Below are 19958 nucleotides of genomic sequence, written 5' to 3'. Positions count from 1 at the left end.
AAGTAACTGTATACTTTCAATATGGGTGTGTTTAGCAGCACACACTGCCTGCAGTGATAGGGTATTAGTTAAGTCTACAAGTTTGCCTCTACACGTACTTATTAGTTAATTTTAATGTTTGTTTCTTCATGTTTACAGAGTACGGGCGCTTTGAGGCCAAAATTCATGACCTGAGAGAACAGATGATGAACCACAGCATGAGCTCTGGATCAGGATCCCTCCGAACCAATCAGAAACGCTCCCTCTATGTCAGGTATGTACAAACACACACCTTTTATACTGTGTCAGGATGTAGAGTCATATACAATACTGTTCAAAAGTTTTGGGCACCTAAGCAAAGTATTTAAAACCATTCATCTGGACAATAACCGATTTTTGCCTGTAAAGCACCATGTGACATTATAATAAATACAAACAAACATTTATGCAGTTAAAGGTAACAAGAATTTCTTGCTTTTAAAAAAATAATCAATATCTTGTCAGCTAGTTAGAAGAACACAGGTTTGGCTCCAGATTCTCCTCAATGCCCAAAGCAGTGATTGAGCTAAACCCAGCATTGGATGACAACTAAAAATAATACTGGGGTAAACAAAACCACTGACAAACATAAAATCAATATGTATTGATTCTTATTTTTCTAAAGTGTTTTCTGGACAACTAAACATTTGCTGCACAAATACTTTTTTAAATATCATTTTCTCATTTCACTCTGTGTTCAGTTTTGTATATGTAAATATATATATATATATATATATATATATATATATATATATATATATATATATATATATATATGTAACAATAATTTTTTTAGCCTAACCTAAAATCTTACCCTAACCTTAATCTCAGGAACATAAAATATAACATAAAATGAAGGGAAACAAGCACATGCTCACACACACACACACACATAGTGATGCATTTTCTCAATCATATGCACACTCACTCCTTCTTCCAAACATACACCAGTCACTATGGATGCAGGTCACATGTCCTGTGTGCTTCAGTCTGCCCTTTGTAATCCAAGCAGCTGAATCAATATACTCCCATATTAAGCACAAAAACAGACTCGCAGACCACATCTCACAATACAGATCACTGCAGTGGTTCGTAGAAATGACTTGGAATTTTAACTTTAATAGGTAATTAATTAGGCTGCTTTTAAAACGCCACACATTAACAGAAGTTAACAGAATGTGATACAACAACTATAGAGGAGTAAGAAATGAACTTTATATATATATATTCTGTAATGAATGTAAATGGAATGTTTATTTTACCCAGACTGCACTGTAAAATCTAGCAGAAACTGCACCAGCTATAAGAATATGGCTCAAATGGAGTGATAAATAGCACTGTCAGTACACTCACACGCATACACACAAACACACACGCATGCTTGTGTCTTGCTTCTTCAGCCACTGTACCACTGTACTCCTGCTGTAGGTAAAAGATAAATGTGCTATAGCTCAGTACCCTGCTGATGTATAGGTGGTGGGAGAGAGAAGAGAATAAGAGAGAGAGAGAGAGAGACAGAGAAAGCTGAGCTTGGTAAAAGCAGGTCCCACAGGGCCTCATTTACTTACTCAACAGCAGCAACCTGGTGTCTCTATTGCTCTGATAGCAGAACATGGCTATAGATCACCTTACAGCCGCAAACAAGGCATTTAGAGTCCCCGCTCTACCTCCACATTCAGGATCCAGGATTGCTCCCTGAATTAGATGCAGTGGCAGCACTATGTTTGGACCCAGTGGGCTCAGGCCCACCCACTTATATCATTGGCAAACCCAAAATGACAGCTCAAAGTAAATGTTGATATTAAAATCTTTTGAATAAAAACAAAAACACAAATGAAAATGCCTTTGCTAAATATATGACATTATAATTTTGGCATTGACTACATAAATATAAATAATTTATTTATTTAAATAATTGCACAATCTCAAACAAAACCCAGCTACAGTTTGCTGAACTAAAGCTATCAACATGTCTCATCACGATAGTACAAGATGTGTGAGTTTACTGAGCACTGCATTAGCAGCGATGCTGTCAGCATTTTGGAGATAGAGGTGGGGAGGACCATTACATGGGATTGGAAGCATATGAACACTACTAGTTTAAAGCACTAAAGCTGTGGAGCACAACATGTAGCATTAGACAAACAGAGTGACGACAGATATCCAACTCTAAACACTGAAGACATAAATGCTAGAAATCAATAATTCTAAAGTTATGTTGGTCATTATTGCTATTGTGTGCAAAGCAATAGATATGAGTTTATGAATAAAGTTATGTGTGTTACGTTTTACTAGCAAGCTTTAAATTTGTCAAGCCCATCCTAAACTGCTGCCAGTTAGATCACCAAACATTCTCTGCAATCCTGCTTTATCCTTAAACTTAATCATAAACCTGGCTCTGAACCTAACCATAACCTTTAGAAGTCACCATTATCACTGATGATAGTGAAACATGGAATAAGTTGATGTTAATTATTTTTCGCTCATAACTTAAGGTAAACAGAAAACATCTGGCCTACCAGACTTTCAATCCATATCTCATTTGAGTTTATCATATTTCCTTTATATTTGTTTGATGTTTTTGTCATTTCTAGACATTGAAACAAACAGAAGTCCAGAATTGAATCTACCAGTACAGAATGTGACTTTAATATAAATTATTTAGCTGTTACTTACTATATAATTACATTTGTAATGACATAGATGCATTTAGATAGTATACTGTCAACAAAGCAACTTCTGTGAGTCAAACCTAACCTTTAACCTAAGCCAAGACCTTTTTTCCAATTTGTTTTAAACAGCATAGTTTCTTTAAATCAAATGATGCACATCTGTGATGACCTGCAAAAGGACCAGAGAAACTGTTTCTGTCTCATATTGTGTGAATACCTAGGCTACTGTGCAGAGATTGTGTTCCTCACAAATGTGTAAATACACACAGACACACACAAATGCGCATTCTGTTTCCACTTGGAAGCTCAGGAGTCGATGAATATAAAACACCTCAAATGGTTTTCTCCGTCATCTTTTGGCTCACCAAGGGATTTCAATTTAAAACTCAATGCATCCATGATGTTCTTCTCTCCTCCTCTATATATTTCACACATACATGCACACACAATGAGAGATTTCATTTGAAAACTCAGGCCACGCGTGATGTCATGTTCCCAGAGACACAAGCACATTGTTGAATTAGACGGTTGTACTGATTTCTGTCAGTGTGTGTGTGTCTGTGCTAACATGCTTCACTGCTAATGCACTCTGTTTATCATTTCAAAAACATCCTTAATAGCAGCTTTTGCCTGAGCATTTCCACATTACCATAGCAACAGCAGTAAAGCGCCACCCTGCCTGCTGCTGTGAGATAGGCAGAGAGAGCTGCATTGGAGGCTGTGTGTAATGTTGCAGCTAAGCCAGTGTTTCAGCTGCTGTCAGCAGTGACAAATCTGCCATGGTCTGCTCTGACTGAGAGGAGCAGGAGGCTGCCTGTGCAGCTTTATCCGTACACCAGCCATAACATACCACACCTGTGTTTTTACGTTGTATTAAAAGGGAATTGCACTGATTTTTTAACATTTCTTATCATTGAGATAAGTGGTTTGATGTGGTTTGATATGACAGAGTGGTGTGATGTAAAATGGTTCTCTGCAGAGACATTTACTGACTTGGATTTTTGTACAATGGTGGTGACTGGAACCAGGGGTCACATTGACTACAAAAACAAACATAACTCTTTGATTAACTATCCAAAATGAGGAGTGAACCTATATGTATCTTCTGAATTTTTATATCTAATGTTATAATGGTAAAATAGATCTGAAAAAATCTGTTTTCTTTGGGGAATATTTTGCCTTAAAACACCCTGCATGTACCTCTTAACCATGAATGGATTAAAAAAAAAATACATTTTAGGTATTTTAGGCCAAAATCTTATCTCAGATCTATTATGAAACAAGGTCTCAGGCATTAGGCAGTGTGTTTGTAACCTGTTCATGTAGTAACCTTCTGTAAGGGGGCTCTTTAGAGGCAGTAAACAGATGTCTAGGTCCTATCACCATTGGAATCCCTCTTTAACGTATTATGTGTAGTTCAGTGAACAAAGTTGCTTACTTTTTAAAGGTAGAATACTGTATTATTGTTTATATGTAAGTTTTAGAAAGCTCATTGTTCATGGCATCCTGTCAAGATTTGTTTGAATCTGTTTGCAACTAAATGAGGATGCAGCGCTCCACTTATACTACCGCTAGTCTTTTTTGTTGTAGCATAATTCTGTCTGTCATCTACACGTCATATAAAAACATCTGTGGTTAGTCATTCTACATTTCAGTGCAATGGTCCCTTCCTGAAACCTAATAGGAGATGAGAAAAGTAGTGTGTATATGTATAGCTGTTGTCAGAAGAAAACCTCTTATCTCCATTTTTGTCGTTGTCGTTTTTCAGTTTTAGACATGCTTTGAAAATGCCTGTTGTCCTTTACATTGTGTGTAAATTTCAAGATGAATGGACCAAAAGAAATGAGCCAAAACGACTTATTGACATATTAAAAATAAAATGTTTTTTCCTTCTCCTGTCAGCGACAATCCGACAACAGCGACATATATATATATATATATATATATATATATATGTATACTAGATATATTATTTATCCTAAATGTGTATACTAAATGTGACATACTATTTTACTAGCCACTAACTGAGTAGCACTACTGAAGTAATAGTACTCAGTCTGTCCCTGATATTAAATGTTTGAGTTGATGCTGTCATGTTACAATTGGAGAGAAGTAGAGAAAGAGAAAACTATTAAACTGTTGAACATGATTAATTATGGCTAAACTATTTTATTAAAAAAAGATTACAAAAGCATTACTACACTACAATGCTTGTATATTGGATTTAGCTCCATTCAGGGCTGCACAATATGTTGTTCATTAAGCATTGTTGCGATATCAGGCTTCACTACGCTGATGTCACAAAAGGCTGCAACATGCAAATAAGTCACTAGCCAGTCAATAAATGCAACGTCCTAAATGAAAAGTGAAATGCAAAGTTAATACGTAGTGGTCTAATTACAATGTGGTGTTATGTTCATATCGTGCAGCTCTAGGCCTTTTGTCCATGTTGTTTTGCTGCACAATAAGGACCCAAAATAGCAAGCTGACAAGAAAACTGACCACAAGGACTATACCGTCTGGTTTATCAAGACCAGCTTTAATGAACTTTATCAGAGATTTGAAACAAGCTTGAAGAAAGTTCTATAACACAACTTTACTTTTTACTGTTTGTGTGCCTGTAATAGAGACTCTGCCCCAATTGTGCATTTAAACCATCTGAGCCAACACACGGTTTCAGCTCCTTATACACAGATTCTTCCGAGGCCACACATACACATACGATCAATAACATTCACAGAGAATTACTGCTTTCTTTCAGTGAATGGCTTTTTAGGTTTTAGTCTAGTAAAAAGTGAACCTGAGAGGGGATCAGTGGGTTCATACTGATAGTTAAATGCAAGCCTCTCTGTTCGTAAAAGGGTATTCAAAGTAATACACACTTTAATGGTGGCTTATGTAAAAAGTGATAGAATTAGTGTGTTTGTATACGTTTTTCCTGTGACTGCTGAAGACCATTCCTCCTCACACAGGTAGACTTCCTGTCAGTAGTTCACTTTTATACATGCTTCTGTTTATAACTACACAGCTGGCTTCAACAAACACATACGGCTGTCTCTCACATTAGTCTACTCCTAGACTTTTCCTAGTTTTGCTGGATTAATCATACTTCACTGATGAATGAGCACACAAATATCCAATCTAGTTGGAATTCATTTTGAGCTGTTTTTATTGAGTTTGTTTGATACATTAAATGATTAAATACGTTAAATACATTACAGATACAACGTAATACCCCAAAGCATCTAGTGACCCTTTGAGGTCAGTGCAAAAAAGGGTCTATTTCTACTGTTAAATCTGCTCTTCTCTTTTAATCACATAATTTCTCAATGCTTTTGTTGCATGCATTTGATATCTAAACAATATAATCTAACAAAGCTGAAAATATGTAGGTTTTTATTTAATTTGCCTCACAAAAAAAAAAATCAGTTGCATTTTACTACTACTGTGATTAAACGAAACAATATTAAGCTATTACTGATCTGAATTAGCTTCCATGTTCACTTGGAAAAAGTCACAATGCATGCAGCAAGCCTTGTGCATCCTTTCTGCAGTGATATAAAACACAGTAGCACACACAAAAACCACCAATTCTACATGCAGATACTTTTCACTGTGGCCAAGGTGAATATGCAGGTGCTGGCAGCAGATTTAAATGAGTTTAAGGAGGAACATCTTAAGTGATTGTTATTATAAAGGCAAGTGAGTGACTTATTCAGTCATATAGATTTAGATGAATGAGTGTAAATATATAGCATTTGGCTCTCTTTTGTGGCTCCTGGCCTTTGTACTGTGTTACAGTCAGAAGGCATCACATTCACCCTGGTGGGTTGAGAATTTGGCAACCTGCAAAAAAGCAGATTTATCCTTATGGACTGAGAGGCTTGCAACACAGTGAAACAGATTTGCTTAAATCAACAGAGGGTCTGTCAACCCGCACAATTGTTTAGCCATGCTATAGGCGCTTCACGGTTGCCATGCCAACGCACTTGTAAGGCGATGGGAGTGAGCCTACTTCCTGAATGTCTGTCTATGTGTGACTTTGCTCTTTATACATGATGATGTGGCATTAGCAAGCTTTAGACCTTAGAGTCTATTGTGGCCTTGATATGAACAGCATTGTGCCTCCCTCAGACCTGCTCTCATCGTCATGATTCATCTGGGGAATTAACACCATGTATTAGAAACAGAAAGAGCTTAAAGTATAACATACAGAATAGATCTTAATACCATTGTCATAGATCAATGTGAAGAAACCATTTTCATGTATGTGCTACATGTGCAGTATTGAATTGTCAGGGGGATTCTTGTTCCACGATGCAGAGGGGGTCTGTTACACATTCATGAACCTGTTATACATTGATTACTTTTGTGCTGTAAGGCCTGATATTGATCACTCGAAAAACAGAGCAGCAGGGAAATTGTTTTCAGTCAAGGGAGATTAATCTTCAGTGCAACCGCAATTGCTATTGAATATTAATTTTTCTCATATTCTTGTGTACAATTATTTTTTCCAGTGATGAGACATCCTTGGCTTTGTTTCCATTGATTAAAAACATCAGAGAAAGTTTGTACAGCCATACTTGTCATAATAATAGAAACTGCTTGACAGTGCATTAATAAGTTCATACTTGTATAAGTATATGTTTATACTTATACTAGTTCAGCTCTCTTGGTTCAGACCAAAGCAGGAAATTATACATTGTTACATTCTACTGCTACTTTGCTTGGGTTCGTACTGAAACATTGCACCAAAATCAGAAAGTCATTTTGATAAAGTCTGGGCAGATTTTCTGATGTCCATTTTGCTGTAGTAGGATAGCATCAACCAAACTTTCAGATCTGTTCTGAACTCTGGCGTAACTGTGTTTGTGGGTTTTGTGGGCCATGTTTTCTATGTGTCTTGTTATATTTTAAAGCAATAATCCAATACTTCACAGAAGGCTGCATGTTACAGTGATTTTACCACAATTGAGGGGTGCTGTTAGGCCAACTCGAAGCATAACGCATGGCCTTGAATGGCTTATAATTTTATAAAATGGCAACAAAAGCGTAGGCAATTTAATGGAATACCTCAATTTTAATTAATTAATAAATAATGATTATTCCATAAATAGTATAATTTTACTGTCTTGCATTCATGCAGGATTCACTTGATGTATGAGTCATATGTATAAACATGGTTGGAGAATTTAAAACCAGAACTGTTTTATTATGATCAACTAAAGAGATGACAAAACGCAACTACTAGTCAAACAGAATTTGTCTGATAGTTCCAAAAACATCCTCTTATTATCCTTAGGAATAACACAGGCTGTTTTTGTTATGACACCTTTATACACCTTTAAGACTGATATATGTAAATGTTCTCTCTTATGATTGGTTGCCCTATTTTGCACCTCAAAATTACAGAATGAATTGTGAACATATAGAGATAGAGGTTCACAACAATGATGGTTCATTCTGTGTTTGGTCCATATAGACATCAATGGTTCATATTATGCTCTTACTTCAAACAAATCACAACAGAGTGTTTTTTTTGTGAACAGAGATCTCCTTTGTTTGCACACCAGGGTTCAAATAGCAGCATCTTCACTTGTTCCAACAAATTACATTTGTAGACCAATTTCACCATGATTCACTTTAGTCAAACCGAACCAGACCCGTGTGAACACACCCTGAGATGTTTATTTTTATCTGCGCTGTCTGTGATGATTGTACATGCAAACGACAGAGGCTGTCTAAAAGCATGAATTAGCAGCTGTTTTTGGAGTTTCTTGCAGTGTCTTTGTATGTGTGTGTTTGTGTGAGTGTGTGTCTATGGTTGTCAAGTTTCAATATCTGCGTCATAGGCAAGATCCGAGTTGTCATGGCTGCGGAGAAAGTGGTGGTGTAGTTGATTTTTTTTTTCTGGGATCAGTATATTTGGGAGATGGAAGTGGACATGTTCACTGAAATCTCTCCTAACAGTGTCATACACAGTGCCCTACACTGTGATGCCTTGAATTTACTTGCTTCAAATGTGTTCCAGATTTCCCCATGAATAAAATATTATATCAACACAGCTATTGCAATAAATTAAACAAAAGACAAAATTCTGTTGCTATAATATATATTATTCATGTTGAATGGTGTACACATTCAGATCAAGTAAAATCAATGCATCACTTCTTTCAGTAGCAGCACCCAGTTTGCCTGACCCGTTTGAATAGTCAGATGGGTTTAAACATCAAGCTGTGTTGGTGTGTGTGCGTGTGTGTGACGTCTTGTATCCTCAAATACACTGTACAGACTGAGCTTAATGATAACCACAGCAGAACACTTTGATGAGGAGTAGAAAACGGCTGGCCTCGGGCTCCCTAATAAAACCCGTTCTTAGCAATATCCCCTTCTTTGGTGTGTATTTGTGTGTGTGTGCGCACTGTGCCTGGGAGAATTGTCTGTGCTAATATAGTCAGTGCAGCTGGCAGACTCTGAACCAGCCATTTTCCTCTTTTTGTTTTCTGTGTGTGTGTACGTGTGTTTGATTGTTATAGGTCATTCTGCCATTGCAGTGACAATAGTAGAATGAGCTTGAAATGAGCTTAAAATAAGAATAAATCACAGATTGTTTATATCTGTGTTTGTTCTATGTTCTATCCTAAATTAATCAATGAAAAACAACATTTATTCTTCTTGAATTTCAGCGAGTCATGTTGTGCATAAAACATATCACAGCAGTTTTATTTTTATTATGTGAAAATGATTGTCCTATGTTAAAATGATTTAAATCTATAAATATAATTTTACTTTGATAACAAACCTTGTTCCAATATTCTTTTTGCCAGTCATTTACAGATTTACAGAAGCATAAAATAAAGGTCTTTTCATTACACTTAAATACTGATGACTTCATGGTAGTGTTGCAGTACTCAAGTCCAGTCTCGGTCTCGATAATGTAAAGTAACGCTCTCAGTCTTGTCTTAGTCTGAGGGTGAGGTGGACGTCTAAGGTTATTGGAAGCTGAACTTTATCATTATTGAAAATCAACAATATTCTATAATAATAAAACTGTCCTTTCTCTATATATTTAAATAAAATCTGTTGATCGTTTCCATGATGGCTTAGCGGGGTGATATTTGTTTGATGATGTTGACAAACATCCCCTGAGGGCAGATGGGACTGTTATTATTAGGAAAATGGATGTATATTCAGTTGACTTAAGATGATGATTCTGAATAGGTTACAATGCAAAGTTGGACTAAGACTATAATAAAATAATTAATATTTTGAAGCTATGTATTATTTAATATTAATGTATTTTACAAAATATATTTTAAAGTACGAAGACAGGATGTGTAATGTTTTACTTCATCGGCTTCATTGTTTTTTTGTAAATAACAAAAACGTACCACATTTGCCACTGAAATGGTAGAATGACCCATATTTGATCTGTGTCATGGCCTTTGGCTTTGTTTCAGTTTGTGTGTGCGTGTGAGTTCTTGGATGGTATAGTACTTTTGAAAATGCAAAAATGGAACATCATGAAATTAGGAAGTAATTTTTTGCAGAATTCATATTCTAAAGAACAAAAAGACTTTAAGAAAAAAAACTTTATGAAAAAACTAAGGAAAACCAACCTCTCGTTTACTTCTTTACTATAATCAAATGAAAAGCAATTAAATAAGAAAAAAATTGCAACCACTTCATCATTTTTCAGTCAATCTGAAAAAAGTTACGTCTGAAAATTGAACCAATAAGCATTACACAGACAGCATATGTTAAACTTTAACTGTCAAAGTCTGACACCTCTTGCGTACACAAGAGCTCCAAAAATGCCATCGGCATCTTCACGTTTTGGTTTTGGCCTTTCTGCATTCAGCTTCCATTCAGAGCAGACAGATAGACTGGTTCTCTATGATTCATATCCTGTATGTAGTTGATGATTCTGCCTGAGACGTTATTGGTTATTCTGCGTCTCTGGGTTCTCCTGCTCTAAATCTGTTTGAATGAAAGTGCAGAACTAGCATAGTAACAGCTCAGTGACTCACCAGCACCACAAGGAGAAGAGCATAAAACTAGGTCTGGATTATACACACTGGACCAAACTGAATGCTGGACTTAGAACTTCAAGTTCCTTAAGATTTCTGAACCTATTGAGAATCAGAATTGCTTTGTTGTTTAATTAACTCTGTCTTACTGAATGTCTCTGTCTGAGACTTTGCCTTTGTCCTGTTTAACTCGATAGATTAAAATCTACTCCCAGAGTAGTGGGAACACATACATGGTCACATTGGACATGGCAAAATGTATCAACATGTGGAGTTGGCACTTCCTGTGTGCTAGTGTGTTTTGTATATGTAAACGAAGCACAAAGCTGCATTCATTTGTTGGACTGCAATAGTTTCCGCACACATATTCAGATCAGAATTCAACAACAAATTGGTGTTTTAACCCCTTAATGGCCATCAGCAGGCCCCAAGTTTTATTACATACTCTTATATCACCTCACAGCAAGAAGGTCCTGGGTTTGCTTCCCCTTTAAAGATGCTAAATTGCCCCTGGGTGTGTGTGGGCGTGTGTGTGGGTGTCTGTGGGTGTGTGTGGGCGTGTGTGGATGTGTGTGGATGTGTGTGTGAAAATATGTATATCTGCCCTGTGATGGACTGAATGAAAGAATGTTTAAGGGGTTAATTTATAAAAAAAAATTATCAGGCTGCCTTAAAATTTTGAGTTACCTAGACTTGAAATATGTATGAAAATATATTTGAAATAAATCTCTCTGACACAAACAAAATAAAAGTCCACAAATGTTCCACTTTGTTAGATGATTTTTTTCACATAGGAAATAAACGTGACAACAGTACTGAGCACTCATATCATTAAAGGAGAAGAGCAGATTGAAAGGCAGCGATGGCTGCTTTTTGGCCTCTTCGTTAAAGGGTTAATTTGGCTATTGCTGTTTTTGCAGGCCATCTGGTAACAGCCTTTTCATCCAAATGTTTTCATCCAAATAAGCATACTGTTGAGCTGTAATTAATGTGTTTCCTTATTAATTCGTGTTCTTATGTTTTTCATATGTATTGTGGCGTGACGTGCTGATGATGGTCTCAGATCTGGGGTGTCCTAATTTACTGAAATTTTTAATGGCTGTGTGGGGGATGGTCTTATTCTGAGAATGGCAGTGGGCGTTGGGTTTCCGTGGAGATTTGACTGCAGCATTGAGCTCCTTGTGCCGGTTCCTTTCGCTGTCTGGGTCAGAACAGACAGAAGAGAGAGACAGACCACCTCAGGCGAGACCTCTTTGGGCCAGTATTTATAAGCCTCTCACAGCAGGAAATCAGCCGCAGCTGCTAGAAGGTTCAGAGTGTAATGGAAATTGTCATTTTTCCCAATTGCCAATCGACCTTGTCTCTCTAAAGTGGTGACTTTATAGGAGAAGGGAAGGCACTTTTTTGTTGTAAGTTAATGTAAAAAGATTCAAAGTTGTTTTGAGCCATCTCTGTAGGTCCATTCATCATGAAATGTTCACACAACATAAAAGGCAGCTGCTGCGCTCAAATAATGTAGACAAACTAATCTAAAAAAATAAATAGTTACATGATTCTGACAGCGACTATAAGCACTTATGTGTGTGGCCTGCTGTCTCTCTTGGCAGTTATCGCTCGTGTACTTTTAGACACATTCAGCCATTAGTCCCAATTTGAGTTGTCATAGCGACAGACTACTGCAGACTAGGATGGTAGAAATAACTATCTGTGTGTGTGTGTGTGTGGTCTCTCTGCAGGGCTCTGTTTGACTATGAGCGGTCGAAGGACAGTGGCTTGCCCAGTCAGGGTCTCAGTTTCCGTTATGGAGACATCCTGCATGTCATTAACGCATCTGATGACGAGTGGTGGCAGGCGCGGAGAGTCACTCCAGACGGAGACAGCGAGGAGATGGGCGTCATCCCCAGCAAGAGGAGGTATGGACTATCACAGGAAGACATTTTTGTAAACTAAATATGAAATCACGCATCAATTTAACATGTTTTGTTATTTTATGTACAGTAATAACTTATACATGTTGATCAGTATTTTACAAAAGACTAATTACTTCTCTTAATTTCTTTACTTCTTGCTTCTTGAAACAAATAATCTCACTACTCATTACTTCTGTGTTACTATCTAAAACCTACACAGCTGCACAAACCTGTCCTTTCAGTACTTTATTCAGAAAGAAATCACAGTAAACATCATTTAAAATTCATAACATGTTATGAATGTGTTTATAGATGCTTATAAAGGTGACATTCATAGAAAGTGTTACCATAAAATTTTCTTGAAATATACTGTACCAAAGTTTTAGGCAATAAGTAAATTAGAATTAAAAGATGTTTATCTGGACCATAAACATTTATTTGCTTAGAAAAACAATAATATTAGAATAAACACACACACACACACACACACATTATCTAAGCTGCTTTTTGTCCTGGGTCATGGGGGGTGCTGGAGCCTATCCTAGCGGTCATTGGGCAGAAGGCAGGAAACATCCTGGACAGGTTGCTTGTCCATCACAGAGAATAAATACAAAGAACATTTACTGATTAATTGATTTACTCTTTTTCCATTTTTATTGACACACTGTCTTGGTGCTAATTGTTTCCAGTGCATCAAGATGTAATTAAACCCTTTTAATCCCAGGCTTGTTACATACTAAGGCTAATTATTCTGTAGATACAGGTACTTCAGTGCAAACTGGTTGAGCTTTTCTTAGGTTATAGAAGTGCGTAATGAAACTTTGGGCCCACCAGTAGACCCTTTTAAGGGGTTAATATGATATAATTTTACACTAAAACATATAAAGTAAAATGCAGTACAATAAAAAGTGTCAATGTTTGTTAAAACCATTTCCAAACCAATCCTCATGGCATCCAGGTATTGTTTGTAGTTATCATCCATCACCTGGTTTGGCAAAACTGTATTTTATTATGTTAAATTGTGTGCAGATGGTGGATTTGAATACATCTATGTGATAGCTAGGGGAGACATCTGGAACTAGACTTTGTTCTTCAAACTAGCGCACAATATCTCAACCACTTTTTTTTTTAAATAAGGAATTCTTGTTCATTTTTACTGTATTTATGGGTTACGCATACATTAATGTTTATAATACATATATTCTAATGATAATAAATAAAGTAATAAATATTTTTAAACAGTGTGCTTAGGTATATATATTACTGTATATATACAGTGTTGTGCTATCTGAGAAACTGCAAAGGCAGCTGAGAAAATTATATACAAAGCTATTTATATACATAATATTTTGTACTGCATTCAATAATATGTATTATATATCATATTTGAACTGCTTGTGTGGGTTTGAGAAGGGTATAACCTCTCTATAACCCTCTCTCTCTCTCTCTTGTGCGCACTTTCTCTGTGTGGCAGGGTGGAGAGGAAAGAGCGAGCCCGTCTGAAGACAGTCAAGTTCAACGCGAAGCCTGGCAGCATTGACTCTAAAGGGGTGAGTACTGAACTCTGCCACTTATCTGTTAATAATAATGCCACTGGTCTTGTTGAAAGGGGGAAAGATTTATCAGTGCCAATACGCAACTGTTACACTTTACAAACTTTATTCACCAGCTAGAGATGGTCAGCTATTAAGACCAGACTACAAGAAAGCAGCCCTCTGAGTGGCATCCAATTTGACATGTCACTTTAGATTCAGTCTTTTTACTCTGTCCAGTCTATCTGGTTTAAGATCAGTTCTCCTCCGCCATCTCACATTTACTTTTCCACTCTGAGTATAATTGATGGCTGGTCAGTCACTCAAGCACACACGCAATCGTTCTCTCGAGATTTGCAGCACACTTTGTACTTCCGGCAGCACAGCAGGAGTACTCACAGCTCAGTGTAATATCAGGCCTGAAATTCTTTCACTTTTTCTCCTTAAATTCATTAGAATCACAGAAAGAATGCAATTGTGCATATTACATTATTACACGAATGATCAAAATGTGGTAAATCTAGCACTGGTCATGTGCACTGGGTTGTAATCAAGACCGCAGCGCTGTTCACATGCTGAATACATTTTCAGCCGGATTTTATACCGTCCTCGTGTTATGTTAAATGTATCCATAGCAACAGCTTAGCCAGGCCCCACTATCTTTCTCATGGTTTCTTAAGCTGCCTCTGTTGTCTTTTCTCTGGCAACAGTAGTGATGCTGGTGTAGGCAGAGCCTGTAAAATTGGCACTGAGAAATCAATTCAGGGCTTAAATAGCCCGAAATGCCAGCTGGAAAATGATCTACATACTTTATTGTAAATTGTCGGATTGTCACTGTTTGAAAATATGTTTAACATCATATGAGCTATGCTGTTGCTGTAAAGGCTCTTAAAGTGAATGTGTATGTGTAGGTTTACTGCCATCAGGATTCAGTCAGATACAGTTTGTATACAGTCTAGAACTGAGCGTAATCTTCATCTGGCAATTTTTTAACACACTGAAGCAGATGTGGATGTGCATGTACAACAAAACATATATTTCAGAAAAAAGTAATACATAGAATACTAAAGGATGAAGCTTCACATGTATAACACTAACACATTCCCAGATCAGCTCTATACTCCTTGTTTATTCTCTATTATATCCTTATTTGAAGGCTGCCTTTACAGGGACTGCATAACACATGCATAAGCGTTGAATGATGCATTAATAAAGCAATACTTGAGTATTTATGAACAGCTTATCCCACTAATTACAAGATGACATAAGATGATTTATGTAGTAAGTGACATTGTTTTGACAGAGAGGGCCTTAAACAAAAGTGACAGAGCTGTTATTTCCATTTATAACACTAATGAATTAGCATTCCCAAGTAAAGGAACTTATATCTAGGCAGAGGTCTAGTTAAGAACACCATCAGTTCTATATACTTCTACCTGAATTACAGTGCAAAAGCACAATTTCTACCTGTTTGGCTGTTATGACATGCACAGCTAACACTGCCACACAGGTCTTTTTAACAAAAAATATTCATTAAAAATATAGTATGTTTTTGATATGTAAGTACATTTGAAATCAAGTCATGTCGTACTTTTGTACTCAGGTAGAAATACAGACAGAGAACGTCTAAAATATTTACTCAAGTAATATTTTAATAAGAATATTTCTACGTTCACTGAAGTACAGAATGTATTTGTATATTCATATATCGTATCAGAAAATATTTATGAACATAAAAGTCTAAGGGCATCAGAATCTTTAATTTAACTGATATATGATGTTTTTAACTTGGCCTCTACCTTAAGTTCCATTGCTTGTGAATAATGCTTTATAACAGTGTCATAAATGGAAGAAATCTGCATCACTTTGGTTTAAGGGCCGGTCTGTCAACACAATGTCACAAACCTCTTATGTCATTGTGCAGTTCCTGACATAAGCTGTTTATCAACATTCAGGTATTGCTTTATGAGTACGTTAAATACATAAAGGTAGCCTTCAAATAAAGTGTTACCGAATATACTGAAGAGCAGTGTTCATAAAGCTGTGTGACACCAACATGAGCCTTTCATGAAAACTGACATACACATTTATAAAGGCTTTTTTCCAACAAGCATCAGTTGTCATAACTGAAATGACATCAGACTGGACAAAAGCAGCCTTTATGACAATTGACACTTGGTGAAATAAGCCTTTATAAAAGTTTACATAGATTTATGTCAGTTGTCATGAAGGGCTTATGTAGGTGTCATGTAGCCTTATGAAGCTGTCCCTCAGTAAAGTGTTACCGAGAATATTATCCAAAATATTCTCAGTTTTGTAACATGCCTATTTCTTAATGTCAGCTAGATAGATGGATAAACATACCCCGCACTTGTACTGTAGCCCATCCCAGCATATCAGCTGTGCGGTTTATTTTGCTGTCGTTCAGCTTGATGCTGTGTCGAGCCCCAAAGCCTCTCACTGTCCTGCATGCTTGATTTCTTTATTCAAGTTGTTTTCGTGTGTTATCTGTCTATCTCAGCATGGCTCTACTCCCCACTGCTGCATGGCTGGAAACAAGCTTCAGGCCTCTTCTGTTCTTCGTTAAATGTTCTGTTCTGCGTTTGATCATGTTGTTTTGATTTCTGTCCATTTGACTTGTCTGAGAAGTCAGCCGGGACAGAGGTGGTGTGGACAGCAGCGGTGGTGGTGACAACTTTCCATTCAATGAGCTATTCCAAATGCTGGCATATTTACAGAGAAAATAATAAGGTGGTAGATCTGTCTCCACCTCCAATATTAGAGCCTGTTAACAAGAAATTGACTCTACATTCTATGAAGCTCCTCCCACAAATGCATTCTACAGTGTGATTAAATGTTTATTTTATTTTTTTATTCTGTATGCATATGGAATTTTAGATAAGATGAATGGGGTGTAGTTTTTCCTTGTGTAATCGAGGTTTTTAGGGATGTGTAATTGTTTGATATTCAGCAAGTGAACATTTGTATATATTTTATTGTGTTTAAATGTTATTTTTATCATGGCAGTTGTACACAATGTTTTGATATAAAAAGCTACAGTTGTGCTGTTTATCTCGGCATGGCGTGAGTTGTTTTCACAGCAGGGTGTTCTTACTCCTCTCCCTTTGACCCCTCATTGCTTGCTAGCAACTCAACACAGTGTCACAACATTTTCCACACAGAGACTTAACACCATCCTAGTAAATCTAAAAACTGAGTAACAGAGAAAAACTATTTTATTTGATTACATTATAAAATGAATTAAAAATATCAGTCTTTTTTGGCCATTGTCAGTTAGGGGGCATTCAGATTGAGGCTATCATCTCATTTTTGTGCATTCTTTCTTAGTAGCTGTTGCAAGTTTGTTAAAGCTTTACACAACATTGTCAGGTAACAGAAGTTTAGAGTTTAGAATTGCTACTCTTCCAGTTTAAAATGTACTACTGAGCTGGACTGTGTTGGGGTAGCTAATCAAATCTAGGCAGATTGATTGGAAATGACTGACAATCAATTACTCAACAAACTACTTCCATATTCTAAAAGTGTGTATACATACTGAATATCATTTAGAATGAATAATGCATTCTAACATATTATAAAAATCTTGTTAGGTTGAATGTGATTTCTGACAGAGTTCTGTAGCTTGTCCAGCCTACCAACAGTAGCTACGACAGAACGCATTTGTGGCAGAAGCAGGTATAGGACATTTGGATCCCATTGCAGTACAGAAACAGGCATCAAAACAGGCTACAAGTATTTGGACTGTTCTGCCGTGGCTGCTGTCTTTCCCACCTCTCTCTGAGCGATGTTGTTTTGTCAGCATGTGCGTGTGTGACGGCATCTCGAGCCCCCTGTCTGCCCCATGCTCTCTCTCCCACACAGTCATTCAGTGACAAACGTAGAAAGAACTTCATCTTTTCACGAAAGTTCCCTTTCTACAAGAACAAGGAGCTGGACGAGCAAGACGGCAGTGACTCGGAACGTAAGTAGCTGTGCACTCAGTCGCACATGCAACACACACCTTGGGTAGGGTGAAAGGTGTAGGAGTATGTAGGGAATCCAGGGATGCTCTGTGCTCTGTTCTACGCCCTCCCTCTAACTTTGCTGCTGCGCCTATTCTTCTTCCCTTCCCTTCTCTCTCTCTATTTCTATCCTCTCTGCCTCTCTCTCTCTGATCCCCCCCTTACTCCATTTCTGTGGACGGCTGTCTGATGTAGGACATCTCTGGAATAGGGGACGACGGGTATGGGACAAAGACGCTGAGTAAGTCTCTGCAGGAATGGTCCCGCTTTTGACACCTCCCCCCTCCCCTCCAGAACACTTTTTATGCGTTCGGCTCTGTCTCTTTCTGTTGCGTCAGTAACACCTGCAAGTCTGTAGGGACGGTTGGCATGGAGGTGTAGGGTTCAAGACTGAATGGTTGCTTTCAGTCCCAGGTCTACCCATTTATTCATTTCCCTGAGTATGTCTTTGCTGTCACTGCATGACAATAAACTAGCACCCACTTTGTTTTGAAATCTGCTTCTTTGTCAAGCACTTTGTCCTTGGAGAGATCTAATGTTATCTAATGATACTGTCTCATGTTCAACCCTTTGAGAAGTTGTAGTTATAACCTGCGACACTAATGGCATGTTATATTTTTGTATTAATTACTTTTCCTTCATCAAATATAATGAAAAGTGCTCTCCCCTGCCCCCATGTTAAGGGTCAACTAAAATGTAATAATGCTTTTATGTCAATATTTTGTGTTATCAGATATTGGCTACTCATAAATAATGAAGTATTGCTTTTTAAATACATTCTGTGCTTGTGCACATTTTATAAAGGTAGGCTTCAAAATAATGTTATCATACTTGTCATGATATTGTCATTTTTTTTTACATCTATACAAATGGAAAAGTCTCAGATGTTATTATGTCATTATTTATTTATGTAGTTACATTCAAATAATTATCTTATGTAAATCGAATGTATAGCAAAACAACAATGCTAACTCCAGACCTCTAAGAGTTATAAAGGAATTTCATAGATTTTCCAAAATTTCTGTATAATTTAATTGCTGTGACGTAAACAAAGTCATTCAGAGTGTATTGATGTGAAATAATGTGCTGTAGTGAAACTTACGGACTCACGGACGTACAGATTTCTTTATAACAGCAATGATTGGAACCAGGGATTGCTATGTCTACATCACAAATATTACCATTTTATCTATTATTTAAAATGACCAGTGAACTTTGACGTGTCTACTGCGTTTTCATATGTAATGTTGATCATGGTAAAATAATGGTAAATCTGAAAAAGAAAAAAAAAATTGGATGCTATTTTGCCTTACAACACCCTGTATGTACCTCTCCACCATGAGTGCTTTTTCAAAAAAGGCTAAAACCTCAAAACTGTCTTAAATTTGTGTCTCAGGTATCAGGCAGCATATTCATATGCATTTCATGTAATGGCTTTATGTGAGGTAGCTTTTAGAGGCACATCCTTCTGACATCTAGTTTCTCTCTAATAAGTTTCTCTAGGCTTGGGCTTTTCACATTAACCTGCTCTGATGACATCTTAACGCTTTTCCTTAAGCGGATATTCGGAAAAATTTGTGGAATTCTTGTTAAATATGTAACATATAGCCCTTTCATTTCAGTATCATATAATGTTCTCTCCAAATTCTGTTGACCTGAGACAAGGACAAGTATTTGCTTTCTAGCCTCTCTTACTCACCAACTAAAACTCTACTAACACCCTGCTTCCTGCGCTGAGTGCATTCTGACAGTATTAATAGAACTGCACAGTTGT

General features: G+C 37.0%; 1 protein-coding gene across 2 annotated transcripts in view; it reads left to right on the top strand.

Moving 5' to 3' along the window:
• dlg2 (discs, large homolog 2 (Drosophila)) overlaps positions 1 to 19958 on the top strand; it is a 343385-nt gene that overhangs the window by 311202 nt on the left and 12225 nt on the right. For both annotated transcript variants that reach the window (XM_036594500.1, XM_036594499.1), the window contains 4 exons: positions 139 to 253; positions 12457 to 12633; positions 14105 to 14180; positions 18045 to 18144. In XM_036594500.1, the coding sequence (XP_036450393.1) occupies positions 139 to 253; positions 12457 to 12633; positions 14105 to 14180; positions 18045 to 18144 (468 nt within the window). The remainder of the gene's footprint in view (positions 1 to 138; positions 254 to 12456; positions 12634 to 14104; positions 14181 to 18044; positions 18145 to 19958) is intronic.

Source organism: Colossoma macropomum, unplaced genomic scaffold (assembly GCF_904425465.1).
Source record: "Colossoma macropomum unplaced genomic scaffold, Colossoma_macropomum, whole genome shotgun sequence".
In the NCBI taxonomy this organism is placed as follows: Eukaryota; Metazoa; Chordata; class Actinopteri; order Characiformes; family Serrasalmidae; genus Colossoma; species Colossoma macropomum.
The sequence above is the reverse complement of the archived record's forward strand: the minus strand, read 5'-3'. Positions and strand labels throughout refer to the sequence as shown.